Source organism: Amblyomma mixtum, chromosome 1 (assembly GCF_055824585.1).
Source record: "Amblyomma mixtum isolate Tamu chromosome 1, ASM5582458v1, whole genome shotgun sequence".
Classification (NCBI taxonomy): Eukaryota; Metazoa; Arthropoda; class Arachnida; order Ixodida; family Ixodidae; genus Amblyomma; species Amblyomma mixtum.
Window position 1 is genome coordinate 187,908,044 of NC_143012.1, and position 19,125 is coordinate 187,927,168.

General features: G+C 47.4%; 2 protein-coding genes and 2 non-coding genes across 6 annotated transcripts in view; all 4 read left to right on the top strand.

The window, feature by feature from the left end:
- The window catches only part of LOC149370268 (uncharacterized), a 53,700-nt gene extending 48,339 nt beyond the window's left edge, over positions 1-5,361 (top strand). Inside the window, exon 10 of the mRNA XM_089561027.1 lies at positions 3,862-5,361. The gene's annotated coding sequence lies outside the window, so the exon portion shown is untranslated. The remainder of the gene's footprint in view (positions 1-3,861) is intronic.
- On the top strand, positions 140-212 carry TRNAF-GAA (transfer RNA phenylalanine (anticodon GAA)). The gene has a single exon. It is a non-coding gene; the product is annotated as a tRNA-Phe (tRNA).
- A 3,046-nt stretch (positions 5,362-8,407) lies between the features above and the next one.
- TRNAF-GAA (transfer RNA phenylalanine (anticodon GAA)) lies at positions 8,408-8,480 on the top strand. Its single transcript has one exon. It is a non-coding gene; the product is annotated as a tRNA-Phe (tRNA).
- Positions 8,481-13,135: 4,655 nt separating this feature from the next.
- LOC149370271 (uncharacterized) overlaps positions 13,136-19,125 on the top strand; it is a 34,257-nt gene continuing 28,267 nt past the window's right edge. Inside the window, exon 1 of one of the 3 annotated variants that reach the window (XM_089561058.1) lies at positions 13,136-13,436. In XM_089561058.1, coding sequence (XP_089417184.1) covers positions 13,409-13,436 — 28 coding nt within the window. In that variant the 5' untranslated portion in view covers positions 13,136-13,408. The remainder of the gene's footprint in view (positions 13,437-19,125) is intronic. The other 2 variants (XM_089561042.1, XM_089561050.1) reach the window with 2 other exon arrangements.

Below are 19,125 nucleotides of genomic sequence, written 5' to 3' on the forward strand. Positions count from 1 at the left end.
TAGTTCTCTATTCTTACCGGCCATGTTTCAAGATGGAAAAAAAAAATCTGCAACGTTTACAAAATCCTTGCTTAAGAGGCGAAATTGAGCCAGAGCTAGCAGCGTAAAATCAGTTTTTTTTTTTCACGTACTCCGTCGTGCCGAAATAGCTCAGTTGGGAGAGCGTTAGACTGAAGATCTAAAGGTCCCTGGTTCGATCCCGGGTTTCGGCAATTGTACTTTTTTTTCTTTCGGCTGGCACGTGCAGGTGGAGGGGGAGGGTTACGTTATTGATGTGAGTGGACGCACACGTTGGCATCGGGGGGTAGTGGTGGGAGGGCTGGGCAAAAAACTGAATTAAAATAAAACGTCCAGCTCCCGCTTTTTTTTTTGAATTCCCCCGCGTACGGTGGGAGGAGTCGACCAACGCATGGAGTGCCTTGCAGGCAGTCGCGTGGAGACTTTGCTTTCGCTTTTATTTTGTTTCTTTTAGGTTCCCGTGAATAAATAAATAGGTCCAGTCAGAGACTACATCGCTGCAAATTAGGCCCATGGAAAAAAAAATACCCGTGGACTCCTTGCTTTCACCGATCACTACGTATCACTCCGCCGATGGCAGAGCGGTAAGCCGCCACGGGACTGGGTGAAAGGTTGGGGGGAATTCAAAAAAAAAAAAAAACGGCGGGAGCCCGACGTTAATCCGATTTAAATTAGGGAAATCGGCCGCACAGGGCAATAATTCGATGTTTCCAAGAACGCTCGGTACGTGTAGATTGAGTTCTAGCGGTAAAAAGACGAGTTCAGATTCCTCTTCAGTGCACCTTTAATTTCGTTCCCTGCCTGGGTCTTTTCTCCTCCCCACGGTTGTTTTGCTTCAGGAGCCGTCCGTGCGCGCCGACTGTAATGGCGGTGTAAGCAGGCGTCATCTGGCGGCCAGATTCGGCAAAACTTGCGTGTATTGCGCGAAATTCGAAACAGACACCCTGCTAACCCTGGGACGTTTAGCGGCCACAAGTTTTTCCCGAGTTTCAGTGCTAATGAAATCACGACTCTCGAGACACTATTATTGCGAAAGCAATACTAGTTGCACTTTCAGCCCGTCGCTATCCGTCGCGTAGCGAGACCGGTAGCTACCATATTAGCATATTGGATTGGATTGGATTGGTTTGGATTGGATTGGATTGTATAACCGATGCATCACCACAAGTCTAGCCACAAGCACCACCACTAGGGTCCCTAGAAATACCACCAGCTGCACTACTAGCTGAACCATGGCGTAGCTACGGATATTGACACGGACATATTTGCCGAATTGTTGTCTTCATGCCTGCTTTGAAATGTTTTGAAGTGGTCATTCTGATGTATCTGACCTAGTGTGCGCTCGTTTAGGCCACTTGGCTGTTGAGGCACACTCAAATAAACATATCTATTTACGAGGGGGTACCCAAAAGAAACCGGACTAAATTTTTTGTTCGGCAAAGCTTCTTTGGTACCGCGTTTTGCCACTAGGAGCGCATAGAACGAACATTCCAGAGTCAGTAAGCCGAGTGCCGTCGTTGAAGGAGGTCAGACTAGTTTAGGCAGAGTTTTAGAGTGACGACTGTTTTGTGTGAATGTCGTTTTTGCAATGGCTGATTTTCGTGAACATCGTGCGCCGGTGAAATTCTGATTTTTGCTCGGAAAAAGTTGAATGGAAACTCTTGAAATATTAAGAAAGACGTACAAGGACGATGCTATGCGGACAACTCAAGTGTTCCTGAATCGAATCCTGGATCAAAGCAACAATCATGCCAATGGAAAACTTCAAATTCACCTTGTCTCAAGAAAGCTCGTCAGGTGAAACCAAACCTCAAAACAATGCTGATTTGTTTTTTCGACGTGAGAGGAGTCGTCCATTGAGAATTTGTTCTGCAGGGTCAGACAGTTAGCCAGGCTTTCTACTTGGATGTTTTGAAAAGATTGGGCAACAGTGTGCGGTGGAAGCGGCCAGATTTGTGGCGGTCGGGTGACTGGTTTTTCCATCATGGCAATGCCCCTGCTTACACAGCCCTGTCTCTACGACAATTTTGGGCCAAAAATGGCATGACGCCTATTCCTCAACCCGCATACTCTTCCGACCTAGCCCCGCGCTACTTTCTTTGTTTCCTAGAATGAAAAAATAGGTGAATGGAAAGCGTTTTGCTGATGTTGCTGAGGTGAAGAAAAAAAAACGACGGAGGCACTGTCAAGCATCACGAAAGATGAATTTAAACAATGTTTTGAAAAATGGAATGAAAGATTCGACAAGCGTATCATTGCAAGTGGGGAATACTTTGAAGGATATTGAAGGTCTGTGCTTAAAATGTGAACAAATAAGTTCAAACAAAAATAAGTCCGGTTTCTTTTGGGTACCCCCTCGTATCTATTGCTTTCGCAATTACCGGGCTTAACCAAGCTAAGCCACAGCCATTTATAGCACTCTAAACACGAATGCGCCTATATTGAGGTACAAAAAGGTATAGAGAGCTGTTCTCTAGCGCTCTTCTTTCTACAAAAGGAAGTGCTTTAGAGGACAGTTCCTTACTCCCTTTTTAGTCCTTTCTGGTTAGAGTGATAGACGCCTCTATAATCGAGTCCTTCGCATGTGTGCAGTATCTCGGAACATGGAGAACTGACGCAAAGTAGGCTCGGCTGAGAACAGTGTTGTCGGTAACGCGTTACAAGTAACGGCGTTACCGGTAACGCGTTACTGTTTTCGGTAACTTAGTAACGTACTCGTTACCATTTCGGAGCTGTAACGAGTAACGTACTTACGTTAACATTTTTCGGTAACGTGAGCTGTCACGTTACTAGTTACTTTTTCTTTCAATTATCCCCCTCCGCCTCTTTTTCTGAAACAAAAACGCGGAAAATGATGTTGCAAATAAACAAAATCAACCGGTGTTCTCGACGATCCGTGTTGCGGCTCGTATGCATGCCAAAAAACGCCTGCCCTTGACGACGCACTGGACTAAAAAAAAAAGCACGAACACGCATTCACACACTTGTCTTCACCCCCAAACCACTCACACACACAACTCTCTAAAGAGTGGACGCATGCCGAGCCACCAATGACCATTTGCAGAAATCTGTCAGTCAGTTTCTGTGTAAGCTTGTTTTCCAACCAAAAGGTCTCGTTCCCAGGCGACACTCTCGCATTCTTTGTGGAAGCAGTTCTCTCCTGAGCAAACTGAAGAATGTCTCTAGTTTACTTCAAGATGGCCCCAAGAGAGCCGTCGAAAGAGTACAATAGTACAGCACAGGAAAGGGGATTGCAGTCAACCGGCTGTTTCTAGCTGCAGCTGCGGCTACGTTTCTGGTTATTGAGTTCCTAAGCGAGCGAAGCTGACCTTGAACACCTTGACGTAAACACTCGCATTTTTGCGATAATTATGTAGGTTCAAGTAAAAAAAAAAATTTTATGTGCGCAAATATATTTTTTCCGACACTATGACATTTAAGCATTTCTTGATTGCTACACAATTTCCGTTTGATTTCGTAAGCAGAAGCCCGCCAGAATTACTGTAAATTTGTTGAGTTCAGCTATGTTTTCTTTGTGAAGTTTGAATTATATGAAGTATGAGCTTTATAAAATTGTCATCTTGAGTTCTTACAGCGAAGACGCACTGATTAAAATTTATGGTCATGGAGTAACGGCAAAGTAACGTGCGATACTTTTTTTCGGTAACGGTAACGTGTTAAATTTTTTTGTAGCTAACGTAGGGCGGTAACGCGTTCTTTTTTTTTTAGTGTAACGAGTAACGTATTTAGTTACTTTTTTTCGGTGACGCCTACAACACTGGTTGAGAGACGCAGTGCGACGTATTCCCCGCTCACACGTCGCTGTTGTTTCCTTCCTCGCAGGTTCACGACGCTCCCAGCGGAGGCACGGCGCTGGATGTGCGAACTCGGGTCACGAAGTATGGTTGCTTCGTGAGCACAAATGTTCGCAAGCAACAAGAAGGACACTGCGGGACATGCAGAAACGGCAAGGGCAGTCGACGGCGGCGGAGTAAAGACGAAATATTTACGCCTCCACGAAGCAGCCTGCGAAAAAAAAAGTAACGAACGAAATCAGAAGTAGGGAAGAGTTGCTGAACCGTAGACGCAATTCCTTTCAGAAGGAGATAAATGGACGCTACGTTAACACGTCGGTGGGCAGTTCCTTTCAATGTGGAAGGCTTGGTCGTGCATGGTACGTCGTGTTGTGCCTCGACAATGATATTGCCCATCTTTTAATAGTGCTCTACGTACACACCAATCAAAATGCTCGATAAGTTGGCAATATATGCTGACCCATTAATTTCGAGTATAAGTGTGATCACTAGGCGGAAGCAGCTGCAGAAAAGAGCTCCACCTTTTCCCAGGGACCACTTGCTGCCCGGAAGAATAGACGCTTGATCATAGAGTATAGGGTTGTCGTCTGTCCCATTTCGTGCACTTCTGCGTTCTTCGCTCTGTTTCCGGGTTTCCAAAGCGCCGGACGACTTGGGGCAGTGACTAATTGTGACGCTGCCGACCCATCTGTGAGTTGCACCGGTTACAGTCCTCACGCGAAAGCACACGACGTGACTTGCAGAAAACACCGCATTCGAAGGGCACCGTGAAATACTCGAAGCTTACCGCTTGTGCCTGCAGGACGGCTTTCCTGCTGCTTCCGTTTACGATGACGTCACAGGGACTAGCGGATGTGCTTTCGGAAACCGGATGTACTGCACTCTCGAGCTGAGGAAGAGGATACGATATGTGCCCTCGCGACTCACGTTTTTTCAGTTCAGCGCCGGTGTGCTTAGTGGTAAGACGTGAGCGACTGGAAAAGCGCCAACTGTTTGAAAGTAGCGCATGAGATTGCATCATGACTGTGCCACTTTGAGTGTTGCTTCTCGGCGATCACCTGTGGAACCTGCCCCGATCATCCACCGAAAAGTGCACTGTTCGCTCGCACCAGACGCATCATCGGGACTTCTTTTACGAGTGTCCTGCGGCTTTCGGCATCGCAGTGTATAACGGTGATGCTCCTGAGGTTCGTTCTGGGTGTGCGTGACTGTGAAATGTGTTGTGAGTGTGGTAACAACAAGCAGCCGTGCATGGGGGTGGAGTGCTGAGAACGATTTTACTGCTCAGTCGAAGCTTTGCGATGAGTTTACTACGCGAGTGGTGATACAGTGATCCGGTACTGCGTGAAAGAGTGTTCGTCACCGGAGACCTTCAAGACAGTGTCCAAAAGCACGTGCATAATCTGCTCGGACTTGTCCCCAGTCGCGCGCACTGAGTGAGACCAAGTGTGCGCACTTTCTCATGGCAATAAAAATGTCGGCCTGTTGAGAGTGAATGGAACGACTATAAAGGTTTGCTTCAATCACACTTTTGCATTTTGTTTCCTTGAGGTATGCCTCCATCGACAGGATGGCCTGCAGGGCACAAGATATCGATAGCCCGCGCTGTATCAGTTGACGATCACCCCCCCCCCCCCTTCCCCCCGTTCTCTAACCCCCTCCACTCAAGCGCGAAATTTTACATGGGAAAAACCAAACTGAACCCCGTTTCATTGGCGAAAAGAATTATGGGGGCGCCTAAGCAATCATATGTAAATACGAGCGCAAGTGTAACTGGCTCACTGAGTCAATGGACACCTCAACCACGATGCGACTAGGTGTGGTGTCTAGCTACAAGTTGGGGCAGTTATGCGGCTTTGCTTTCCCCAAAACCAGCCGAAGGACTCCGTTGATTTTGAGGAAGGGGAAGAGGGGCATGACTGGCTCCCTGGGTCAGTGGACAACGTGACGTCATTCGCGTTCTGCCTTTCGGCCACGGGTTTCTGATGACGGCGGGGTTTTCGCACAATGAACCAAGTAAAGCTCTTGCACTAAAGTCCAAGAAATACATGGCTCAAATGGGACTGACCCCCGCAACAGCCTTCTCCAAGAGTGACCCCTAAACCCTCCCCTTATTCATCATAGAATACGGCCAACGCAAGACAAATTTAACGGGCACGAGAACACGCCAAAAACAAGCTCAGCTATAGACCTTTTTCAGGTGCGCGCGGCCATCTTTCGACAGCAGCGCCGTCTTGCGTCTGGCCGATTTCTCCGCCATGTTGGCTTGGGCGGCTGCCGCTGCAGTACAGGCAGCGAGTACTCGCCGCGCTGTTCAGCCTTATCCGAGTGTTGATTTTTTTAGTATTTTGACCTGCAAAGTGTTGAACTGTATGCACTGAGCAACTGTGAACAAAATGGCCGGTGCTTCGGCGAGCGGCGAAGCGGATGTTTCCCTGCAAGTTGTGCCGAAAATCGACATTGGAGGTGCGCTTCTACGCAAGTGTGCGCAATTCATTTAACGGCTTTCTGGTATCTATAATGGAGACATTTATTAATGCGAGCACGAAACTTTCTGAGCGCTTCTATGTTGTAGTTATAATTATAAAAGAAAAACCGTTCCGTTCCGAGCTAACAGCAGTGTTGCTGTCAAGCGCCCAAGCGGTCTGCTCTGCGTTGCGCCGGTGACACGAACAGATTGAAACTGCGTTCGACCGCGTCTTCCACTACATTTTCCCTCTGCACTGTCCTAAAAAACAGTACTTTCTGCAGTGCTACATGGAGAAGGCACCGCTGGAGCGCATAAGCGCACAGAATCCTGTTGCGGCTTTTGGCTTCGCATAAATTTCTTGATTACTTCGTACTAACGGTAAAATAACCGGTGAAGCCTGCAAATGTAGGGTGGTCCACTCTTAGCGTCAACATGCGAATGTGTGGCAGCGCTCTTCAGAGCGCCAGTGGATCCGTCCGCGCCGCGCGTCGAAGCAAAGTGTCGCAGGAACCAAGGAAACTGGATTTGGAGCTTCGCGTCGTCTGACATTTCGCTAAACTCGGAAAAAGATGTAGTAGAGAGGCATCTGGCCTTCGAACGCGATGTAGTTTATACACTCGAAACTGGTGCACCTGCTGTGACAGTTCCTGAGGGGTGTATCTGCTTGGTCCGTCTCGGGTGCGGCCGCTGCTTAATGCCGAAAGAACGAGAAAGCGCGTGCGTGTGGTCGGGTGGGCACTGCGTGCCTGCTGATTGCACGTCCCTAATAGGCACATTTTTTTTAAACAATCGGCACTTTGCATTATGGCGTCAGTTGAAAATAGTATTTGGTCGAAGCATGAGGTGTCACCATGCAAGGTGGACACGTCAAAGCTGCGGCCTTCAGTTTGTTAAGTCCTGCTGGTTTATCGGATATTTACTGCAAGCAAACTGTTGTGGCATTTGTGCAATGCATCATGACTTTCAAGTTCTGTCAAATAGCTATGTTTACAGAGCCGTTGTCGTTAATAATCAGTCGCCAGTGTCGGCAGTTATAAAAGAAATGTTTCACGTAACCCGCAGTGCTGCTGCATCATTTATCCAAATTATTACTTATGTTTTGATTTTGCAAGGGTCACAGACGACACATATCTTAGCGACATCAGCAGTAGGTGCTCGCGTGTAAGGTATGTGTAGCTGAAACAGCCCGCAACCGCACTGCCGCCGTGGCTCTCTGTGTTCTTCACACTGCTCCGCTTCAAGCCGCCTTCGCTTCCTGTAGTTGTTTGAACAGCAGACGACTGCGCAGTGGTTTCCCGAAGACCTCGTTTCAGATTTAATCGCACATACACCCAAATCGGGCTACTACGGCTAAGCAACCGCATACAGTAAACACGGAGAACCGCAGAGAACGCACGGGACGCACGGACACCGCCTTTCCGAACCAGCCAGAGAGGAGGAAAGCAACATGGCGGTGTTCGGCGCGCTGGGAGCGAGGCGAAAACTGAAAAAGGTCTATAGTTTTCGATTGTTACCGGCCGCGTGTCAAGATGGAAAATGCTGCAACGTTTATGAAATTCTTGCGTAAGTGGCGAAAGTCAGTCAGAGCTAGCAGCGTAAACTCAGTAGATTTTTTAAAAATTCATATCTCCAGGAATACTCGGCCATACTCAACAACTACAAAGGCAGCAGGATGCGGTACCCACCACCGCACAAATCCTCACTAAGTAAAATTCACCCCACACTTTACGCACACAATTGTCTGTGGTGCCATGAAAAACCTACACTGTATCACATAACATGGTCATGTCAAAAAGTCGGCGTCGTCCCAGTTATACCAAACCCAAGTGCGGAGCAATAGGAGGGTCTGCTCTCCAGCGACTGCCGCCATGACCAGATCGTTCTGATACGGCGAGCTCAGCTGACGGCAGCATCCAGCGGAGCCCTGGAATAGGGGCAACCGATCGCTGCGGAGATGGACTCATCTGACCGCATAACAGCACTTGCGCTCGAGCTCAATAAAGTTATCCTATCCTATCCTATCCTATCCTATCCTATCCTATCCTATCCTATCCTATCCTATCCTATATCTTCACATTACGGTACGCTCAAGCTTTCCCGTCGTGCCGAAATAGCTCAGTTGGGAGAGCGTTAGACTGAAGATCTAAAGGTCCCTGGTTCGATCCCGGGTTTCGGCAGTTACGTTTTTTTTATTTTGGATGGCACGTGCTTGTGGGGAGAGCGGGTGTCGCGTTATTGGCGTGAGCGGATGCACCCGTTGGCATCGGGGGTAGTAGTGGGAGGGCTGTGCAAAAAACTGAGTTAAAAAGAAAAAGCTTCTAGTTTTTTCTCGAAAGCGTTTTTTCTCGAAATTTCCGCAGCCCTTCACTACGGCGTCCATCATAGCCTGAGTCGCTTTGGGACGTTGAACCCCACAAAACAAAAACAAAACAAAGCACACGCACTCACACACACGCACAAGCACACACACACCCACCCATCCACACTATTGCACACACACCCACCCATACACACACCCAAACGCCCACTCATGCGCGCACACTCACACACAGATACATCCACTCACCCACCCCCAAATACACAAGTGCACACACTCACTCACCCACCCACTCACACACACATACAACCACCCACTCACTCAAACACACACTCACTTGCCCACTCACCCCACATACTTTCACTCGCACACTGAACCACCCACTCACATGCATACACTCACTCACCCACCCACTCACACACACACACTCAACCACCCACCCACTCAAACACACGCACTTACCCACTCACCACACAAACTCTCACTCACACACTGAACCACCCACTCACATGCATAAACTCACTCACACACACGCGCGCATACGAGGGGGGACCCAAAAAAACCCGGATTTTTTCTATAAAAACTTTATTTATTAACTCTTGCACAAAATTCCTTCAGTCACCAATGTGATGCACTTGTCAAGTCTTTTTTCCCACTGTTTGAAGCATCTCTGGAACTCTTCAACTTTGATATCGTCCAGTGCCCTTTGCGAAGCTGTTTGTACGGCCTCTACATCACCAAACCGCTTCCCTTTTAGGCTTTTCTTCATTCTCGGAAAGAGAAAGAAGTCGCACGGGGCTAGGTCTGGTGAATATGGAGGGTGGGGAACGACAGAACATCCCCGAGAGGCCAAATAGTGGGTCACTCGCAAGGCCGTGTGTGTGGGGGCGTTGTCGTGATGAAGGAACCAGTCACCTGATCGCCAAAGTTCCGGGCGTTTCCTCCGCACATCCTCTCGCAGATGTCTTAAAACTTCCAAATAAAATTGCTGGTTAACAGTCTGGCCAGGGGGAACAATTTCTTGGTGCACAATTCCGTGAACATCGAAAAAGACAATGATCATTGTCTTCACATTCGACTTCAACTGTCTTGCTTTTTTTGGTCTCGGAGATTTGGGAGACTTCCACTGGCTTGACGCTTGCTTAGTTTCTGGGTCATAACCGTAACTCCAACTCATCACCTGTAATGACTTTGGTCAAGAAGTTTGGATCACTTTCAATCTCTTTTTTTTAAATCCCGGCTCAAATTCAATCGAATATTCTTTTGATCCTGTGTGAGAATGCGAGGAACAAATTTTGCGGAAACACATCTCATTTGCAACTCCTCAGTGAAAATTCGCTGACACGAGCTCCAACTCACACCTGTCTCTTCTGAAATTTGGTCGATCGTGGTACGACGATCTTCGTTCATTTTTTGACGGATTTTTTCAACGTTTTCATCGTTTCGAGACGTTGAAGGACGCCCAGAACGAGCATGGTCTTCGACACTCATCTCACCTCGTTTGAAGCGCCCAAACCACTCGAACACTTGTGTGCGGCTCATAGCATCCTCTTTAAAAGCCTGTTGCAACATTTGGTAAGCTTCTGTTGCCGATTTTTCAAGCAGGAAACAAAACTTCAAACACACTCTTTGTTCTTTTAAATTTGCCATAAAGATATCGCAGGCGGAACAAATAACTGCAAGCGAAACACAACACTACGCTGAAATGTTTACCTTCAAATTTATGTCGTCTGCACAGCTGTTTCGTGGATGGATGGATAGGAGCGCCCCCTTTGAAACGGGGCGGTGGCAATTGCCACCATGCTCAGCTTTTCTTTATTTATTATTTTTTTTGGTTTACTGTGTTGGCAATTCTCATTAAGATTCTCCATCACCTTTGCCTACGGTATCCTACAATTCTAACCGTATATATGCCACATCTCTGCTTTTCAGCCACCAATCCTCCAATCGCTTTTTGCTGACTTCCACTGCAGATTTATTTACATGACCATTGTTATCTTTAAACCCTAGGGCCTCAGAAAGAGTGACTGTGCCTGAATCGACATCCGGATGGATACCATATCACATTTGATTATGAGGTGTTCAATTGTTTCCACAGATCTACCACACACTGCACATGTGTCATCTTCTTCGTTAAATTTCTTTTTGTAGCTGCGCGTTCTAAGACACCCTGATCTAGCTTCAAAAAGTAGGGCACTGCCTCTTGAGTTATCATAGAAAAATTCTTTCCTGATCTGCCTTTTCCAGAATCGATATAGTTCTACACTATGTTTCTTTTCCATTGAATTCATCCAATTTTTAACTTCCGCGTTTTTAACCTGTCGTTTAATGCTCTTTCTTTCTCCGTCCTCATGACCTGCATACTTACTGGTTAGTTTTCTAGTTCTTTTCCGCCACTGCGAGTCAACGTTCTTTCTGTATAAATATTTAAATACCTTAGCTGCCCATCTGTTATCGTCCAATTTCCTCAGGCGTTCTTCATATAGTATTTTACTCTTAGGTCTCTACTAACCCCATCTAGCGGTAGAACTCTCTACTACGTTTACGAATGGCAGCGCGCTCTCAGTTCGGTTTTTTTTGGGCCCCCCCTCGTACACACCACATACAAACACACACACTCACCCACTCACACGCACACCCACACACGCGCGCCTGAGCAGGTGAGCAGCCTGCCACAAAGCAAGCTTCAGACAAACAAGCATACAAACGCACAACGGCTGAATTTCGATGGAGGAGAAATTCTAGAGGCCCGTGTACTATGCGATGTGAGTGCACTTTAGAGAACCCCAGGTGGTCCAAATTTCCGGAGCCCTCCACTACGGCGTCTCTCATAGCCTGAGTCGCTTCGGGACGTTAAACGCTAGAAACTATAAACGAACTACAACGGCTAAAAATCCTAGCTTCTTTCCGGCGTTCAAAATTTCCGGAAATTTTGCATCTATGATCGTGGGCGTCACGGATACATCTCTCGCTGTAAAAAGTGAATTGAGAGTATCCTAATTAGCGCTGTTTAGCTGAAGACTACCATATGGCGAGAAATTTGATCTGCACAAATAACGAACATTCCCTGATGCCAAGAACTGATGGGGACTGCTGGAGCATTCCTCCCTCATATCCATCGTTCCTCAGCCTGCCTGCATAATATTACAGGTGGCGCACTCTAGAGAGCGCCCTCCTCCTCTGCAACGTGGCCCGGTCTCAGTCGAATGCAATTTTCATAAACCAGCAGGGCGGGAGTTTTCGGCGACGACATGCGACGCCGTTGAGCTTATTTCTCGAAATGTTACCACCCGAAAAATCGGAACTACTTGAAGTTGTCTTGATTTAGCTTTCGCTACGCAGCGTGGCTCGACAGAGATGTTGATAGACGTATTTTATGGACTAGCTTTGGGAGGGACTATCGCATTTTAACCAAGCCTTTCTCGAGCTCCCGTCTTCACAAAAATTGAGGTCAGTGCAGTTTTCCCATTGAATGATCTTGGGAGAGGGGATTGCAGTGGCCCCTTGTGTCGCTTTCCACCCATCGGTGTCGTAACTGTCTCACTTCTCGGACGACGCTTCAAGTGGGCCTTGAGCGAAGCGAGGAAGTTGAGTTACTGAAGAGGCGCCGTGTTGGGGCTCTGGATATTTCGACCACGGAGACCGGCGCCGGCATCGCGGCGTCCGGTAAGCCGGCATACGTCTGCTAGTACGTCTCCTCTACGCTAAATATCTCTAATGATATAGCACAGTACACGGCCGTCTTGCATTGAGTATCTTTCACAGCAGGCATTTCCAAACTCTGCCTTTGCATTAGGTCACACAAAGTGATGGTCTGAGCGCGAATTTCGTTTTATTCTTAGCTGAACCTGGCGCCGGAGCGGATTTATGGATCACTCTCGGACCATGCATTTCTTCGGACTGCTTTAGGCGTTAAAAGAAATGTGATTCAGCATGGTTTTACTCGCTGAAATTCCTCGCTTGTGGGGCTACCACGCTCTCCGCACCCCCCTTATATCCGCCCCTGACCTGGCGTTAACCACAACAATGCTGGGAAACATTTCGTGCCCACACGCCAGCGTTGCCAGCGCCGGGTTTTCTGAACAGTCACACGGGCACTTGCAGTATACCCACTATTTTTGACAAGTTTCCCGTACGTTACTCATACTGCACTTGAGTTTATAGAAAACTTAAACGTGTTTCCACACAAAGTTTGAAATATGAACGTACGTGGATTTGAGCGCACTCAAATCACCCGCGCTGCCGAAAGAACTGTCCACGTGATCATATGCAACGGTCACTGCGTCCTTGCAACGGTTCGTAACGGCGCTTGAGATTTTCGCGGCTGTCTTTAATGCATTCATTGACGCGTGTGAAGCTTCTACGTCGAACAACTTGTCACAAATCCCCTGCGGAGCGTTAACAAAAGAATGAGCAAGTAATACGACGCCAAAAACAGATGTTAATCGACCAACGTACCGTTCAGTCATCATCATCATCATCAATCAACTAGGGAACCGAAAAAGGGGGCTTCTCGCGCCGCTTCATTCCCTAGACCCCGCACTTCGCAGCCATGTAATCGTATGCATCCATGAAGCTGATCGCTTGGCGGCCGGGTTTTGATTTTACGACGCTTCCGTGCGACTGGGTCCGTTGTTGCTCGTGTCCACCATGGCAGCAGCCCGACCCGCTGCGGCGCCGGCCTGAGGACCCGGCGCGCCCGCATTGGACTGCCGCGACGACTCCCGGAGAGCCGCCGCCGCAGACGGCGCTGGCACAGCTTCGCCGCCCGCCCTGCTGCTTGTAAACATGGCGGACGCCGTCTCTGTCAAACGAGGTGAGCGCAGATCGCGGCCTTTGCCAGCTCGGGTAGGCACGGCCGCGCCGATCGCGATCGCTGGACGCGGCGGCAACGTTGTTCCCGCGCAGACCCGCCGCCGGATATCCGCGCGTGTACGTTGTCCAGTGCGTGCGTGTCGCGGCTTCGCCGCCGATGCGTGGAGTGCTTTGCATTCGGAACCGAGTGCGCCGCGCCGCTACCCGAGTAGCGTGTATTCGGCAGTGTTTTTGTCCTTTGTTCCGAGGCGGTCGTGTAAACTGTGCGGGGCTCCTAATCTGCCGATAAGCTTCCGATCCAAATCCCAAGCGCGCGAAGCAGGCGCCGCCGCATAAACTGCGGAGCTATCGCGTTTGAAGCGGTGGCGCTTCTCGGGCCAAGTTTCCTTTTTTTTTGTTTGTTACGTGTCTATGCCAGGGCTTTCTGCATTCGGTCGGTGTCGGGCCGAAGCAGTACCCGTTTTTTACATTTCCGTATTTATTTGCCCTCGAGCACACACGCATACGCGAGACTGCAGGTATATTCGCGATTATCGCGGAATCGCGAGCGACTTGCGATTGTCGCGAAATCCACGCTGTGCCCGCGCCGGAGTCTATGCTCGTTGTTTTCAATCGCGCCGCGTTAAGTTTCGCGGAAGTCCTTCGCCGCGTCTGCAGCTGTGCGATGAGTTTGTGAACGACCGCCGATAAAAGATGTCGTTGTACGCTTGAACCGTTGTTCGTTTCGAATTTTCAGCCTCGCCGAGTGACGAAGGGCAGGATAGTCGGTTAACGATGCACGTGTCAACAAGTGGTCCGCGCTCTTAAAGGCTCGTGCAGCCGGGCATTCATATTGTTGGCTGACTGCGAATAACCAGAAATGGTTTCGTTTCATTTTATTTTTTTATAAAGCATGGAACAGGTGTTGGCCCTTTGTTTGGAGCCCTTTGAGGCCGTTGCTTGGGGAGCCGATTGCTGGAGTTGGGTTTCTGAAATTCTTGTATCAGTGTAATGAAATTAACTGGGTACTGCTTTTTTGGCCTTGATTGTGAGAAAGGGAATTGCTGCAAAGGCGTCATACTTAATGCTACATGGTGCACAAATAGCGTTTACATATTTTTACTTAATTTCAATACATTTTTCTGGCATAGCCGTTGCCACTTCCTCACATTTACTTCAATCGAACTCAGGGATGAACGTGAGGTCTATTGAGTAGTGTGGGCTGTTTTGTATTAATATGGGGAGTAATGTTTTTGCTAAATGTTGCGAGTATCATCAGTTTAGCAAAGTTACGCATCATATATATTGTGCAATAAATGGCATGAATGTTTGGAGGCTGTAATTAGACGTCGCCTCGTTACTGCATGTATGAACATTGGTCTGCTTTGTTTTAAGCTATTAGGTGGTCCAATTCTCTCAGCTTGGTATTTGGCCCTGTGTGGGGTAGTATATACTCACCTCATGGCATATTTTGGTCCTCAATGGGCACCTTTAGAAGTAGTCGTTATGAAGAAAAATAACTGCAGGAACTGTCTGAATAGCAGTTGCAGGGATGTGACTGTTAATTACTTCGTTCAGCCTGCTGTTGTCGTGAAAACATTGGCCAGGTGTTATTTGGATTTGCTTCCGTGCCTGCAGTTTTCCAGCTGTCAGGCCACCTGCCCTGGCATTCGCAGTGTTTGCCCACTCTCTCCTATCATTCAGTGCCTCATTCCTTGTGTATGGTCCTTCCTTTTTTTCCGTTTCATTCATTTAGCACTGATGTTGGTGAGTGCTTGTGATCACACTTTATAGTGCGCATCATCCCGAAACCCAACGCTGCTTGTGGAACGTATGAGCTGCCCTGATGTATTGGACTAGGAATGGGGTTTGCCGCCCCCTCTGATGGAAGTGTAGCCATGATTCTGACACAGTCAGCTGTTTAGGATATACAGTAAGCCATTTCTAGTTGTGGTCCTTGTTCAGCATTGCCGTTTTTCCACTGTGCTTTGTATTTCTCCGCCCAGTCTTCAGGAGTGCCATCTATTGATTTCAATACCATTGATCACCTGGAGATCATATAGAGAAGAATGATGTGTATAGCCTTTTTGATTAGCAGGTAGCTCAAAGCTTGCTCTGGGTTGTAGGTTTTGGTGGTAGAAGTAGGGAGGTGACTCCAGTCATCTGTAAGTGTTTGATATGATAGAGGGAGAGGAGTAGGTAATTTTAGGTGAGCTCTAAGCAAGTTGATGTGTTAGGGGCTGAAGCGGCACTTCATGTTTGGCTGTGTACGCCAGTGGCAGGCCATGTCTTCTTCAGTCTCATTCATGTGAATGCGTTGCTATTCAGTGTGAGATTGTAGGTCACAGTATCTACACATTGGGCTACGGGTGTGAGAGCTCCTATGCCTCCCGTTCGCCACGTATTGCAGATGCTAGCTCCAGTTCCTTCTTCAGTTATGTTTGTAGCAGGCGGGGGCAGAGTGATGGCGCTTTAATCTCCATTACAATGGATGACTGAAACACGTGGGCATGGGGTATGTTCACATGGTATCTGCTTCACATGTGGACTGGTCCAAAATCAGGCCCGCTAGGGGAGGTGGCAGATCTGTCATTCGTCTACTCTGCGCTCGGCCGCGCTTTGCGCTTTACACACCACTTCTTTGTTGTTGTGGAATGTTAAAATTGGTTGCGCTGCTAGTCAAGAACAGTAACTGCAGCACTGGGCTTATGTGGGGAGAACGGAGAACATGTTTACCTGGGTTTTACTGACACATATATCCTTTCCATTACACTTTCAGTCTACAAGAGATATTTCTCAGAATACACCATATGTTTTGAATTGGAGAGAGGCTTAGTGCCAATGAAACAAGGACATGAGAGGGACACAGGGTGAGCGCTACCTTGGCACTGAAAGAATTGGAAGCGAAATGACGTGCTCGAGGAATCAAATGCGTGTGCCCATCTATCCACTGATTTCAGGAGGCGGCTAGATATGAATGTAAACTGAACTAACATAATTTGGGGGCTAAAAAACGATTAAAGGAGCATGGAAAAAAAAGGAAGCAGCTCCCCCACCTTCAAACAGCGACACCGAAGAGATTACTCATCATTTAACTACATTGATTCTTTCTGTAGCAAAACAACCAATGTGTCATTGGTGCATAGTGGAAATAACAAACATGCACTCGCCAACAAATTCTTCAAGATCAAGGGGACCTGTACCTGTCCCCTTGATTACATAGAGCCTTGCATGGAACGACAGTGGCTTATATACGGTTAAAATTTCCTAGTGAGCGATTGTAGATTTCCGGCAGATTAACACTTGTTCTGTTGAGAGCATGCTTTGTGCTATGTATATGGAATGATTCCAAAAGGAGGCGCGATGATAAGTGGTTCACTGTGGCAATGATAGATGCTTCGTCCCAATCAACAGGGTGTCCTGTTGATGCGTTGTGTTCCGCCAAAGCATTAGATGTTGAGTGGCCGTTCATGACGTCATTCTGATGCTCTTTGAGCCTTCGTCTGAAATTTCCAGTTTCACCAATGTAGGCAGCGTCACAGCCTTGACATGGTATCTTGTACACCACACCAGGATACCTTGAGCGTTCTAGGCTGTCTTTAACTCGGACTAGCTGTGGTTTCAACTTGCTGGTAGGCCGATGAGCAATGTGTACATCATAGCCTTTGAAAATGCATGCAAGTGCCTCGCTCACCGTATGGTTGCTATTTCCACTATGTTCGCTCCTCGCCAGACGCTATTCCGTCAAACTCTGGACTATAGGTCACTAGTGCACTTATCGCTTCCCAACTTGTGAATGAATGACACCTCGAGAAGCTTCCTACGTTACACTATGTGTCTCTGTTGCAGCGTTCTGTACAAACAGGTAATGTGCATTGATGCACCAGAGGTGTTAAGTTTGTCTCAAGTGGTGCAGCTGATGTTTTCTGTGCATCAATTCGTGCATCATTAACGAATCGTGTGCGATCATTCCATGCATACTGTTCATGTACTACAGAAGGATAATATTGTGCACAGTGAGTACACACAATTTATTGCATGCACAGTGTACCATACAATCGTAGATAATTGCAAAATTGTTTAGCATTGATGGGAATACGCGAACACAAACCACTACCACACAGCAGCCTCCACTGTCCATGCTAATATACGTGACACCAATAGAATTTAGTTAACATAGAGTTACCTAATCGGTCACAGTGTACAGTCTTTGTCAAAAGTAACCAGGCTGCATAGTTTGCTTCTAGCTTCTGTAGTGGAGCCCTTGTGACTTTCCTGAAGGTCAAAAGTGGTTGGAAGGTAAGAATACCCCTAGTCCTTACCTTTAACGACCATTTCAGCCTCAGGGAAGCTGTAAGGGCTCTGCTGTACGAGCTAGAAGCAAATCATGCAGCGCGGTTACTTTTCACGAAGACTGTACCTTACAATCGTAGATAGTTGCAACAAAAATTGTTCATTATTGATGGAAACACAGAATGCAAACCATTACCACGCTGCGGCCTCCACTGTCTGTGCTAATATATGCGACACCAATAGAATTCAGTTACCACAGAGTTGCGTAATCGATTCCCACAATGTGCTGACTCCTGTTGGCCAAACGCAATGGGTGCTTCATCAACAGCAGTGACTAAATCATAGTTCGTGATCCCTGGCACCAGAATGAGCTGTGGCTCCTGAAAAAGCGAGCAGATTGAGGTTCTCGTCGTATCCGTGTAGGTCTTGCTGCACTCTTCGCAATTTCGAAGGTTGCGAGCACAAAACCAAACACCACCGTAGCTGTCGCAGCATCAACATCACTAACACACGAGGGAACACAACGCCAAAGTGACTGCGACGGAGTTCGCGAAACACACAAAGGATGCGTGGTGGTTACAACGTCCGCACAGGTCAGGAATTCAAAGGGGATAGATAAAGAGAGAGATCTTTCCTTGTTTCGAAACCTTCTTGCGGTTAGATCATGTTCTTTATTATAGACGCCAACACCAATTCCTCCTTCAGTTACGTTCATAGTGTACAGGGCCGCAGTTGTGGCTTCAGCAGAGGTTTCTCCAATTAGCCGGGACGGAAGTTGCTTGCGCTTTCCTCCCACAGATTGGGCTTTGACATTCACCAAGCTGGTTCACTTGTGGACTAACTATTAGTGCACTTCCTCTTGCCGTCCTGCTTTGAAGATGAGAGCCTCAGCACCTGCAGTTGATGTTTCATTATGTCATACGCACCACGCATTTCCTGTCTGGTTACTAACAGTCGTTGACCAGTTTGTCTGTTGAAAATGATAGTGTATAATCAGTGCCCTTTGTTTTCATGTTTTCTTTTTTTAGAATTGTGGAGGGTAAAGTTTGGGCAAAAATTTTTGAGCCCGAATACGGGTAAAAATGAGTTATTTGGCTAAAAGTTCCATATTAGAGGCTTTTTTAGGTCTTATTTTGCAGGAAACGGTGTTTACTTTGTGCACTATATAAAGTTCTTTATTTTTTCCCCTTAAAGACAATGTGCCACTTGGGTTTTTTTTTTTTTTACTCATCTAAGACATTTTTTTTCTCAAGTACATAACAAATCCCCTACGCAGCATCTCAGCATCCGTTCAAGACCTGCCAGTTTTTGTGCAGTGTGAAAACATTTGTTCAGTGTCCCAGTGATGATTTTGATTGCACAAGAGCCTTGAAGCCAGACATCGTTAGTGATAATAGCACCTGGTACACAGATGCAAA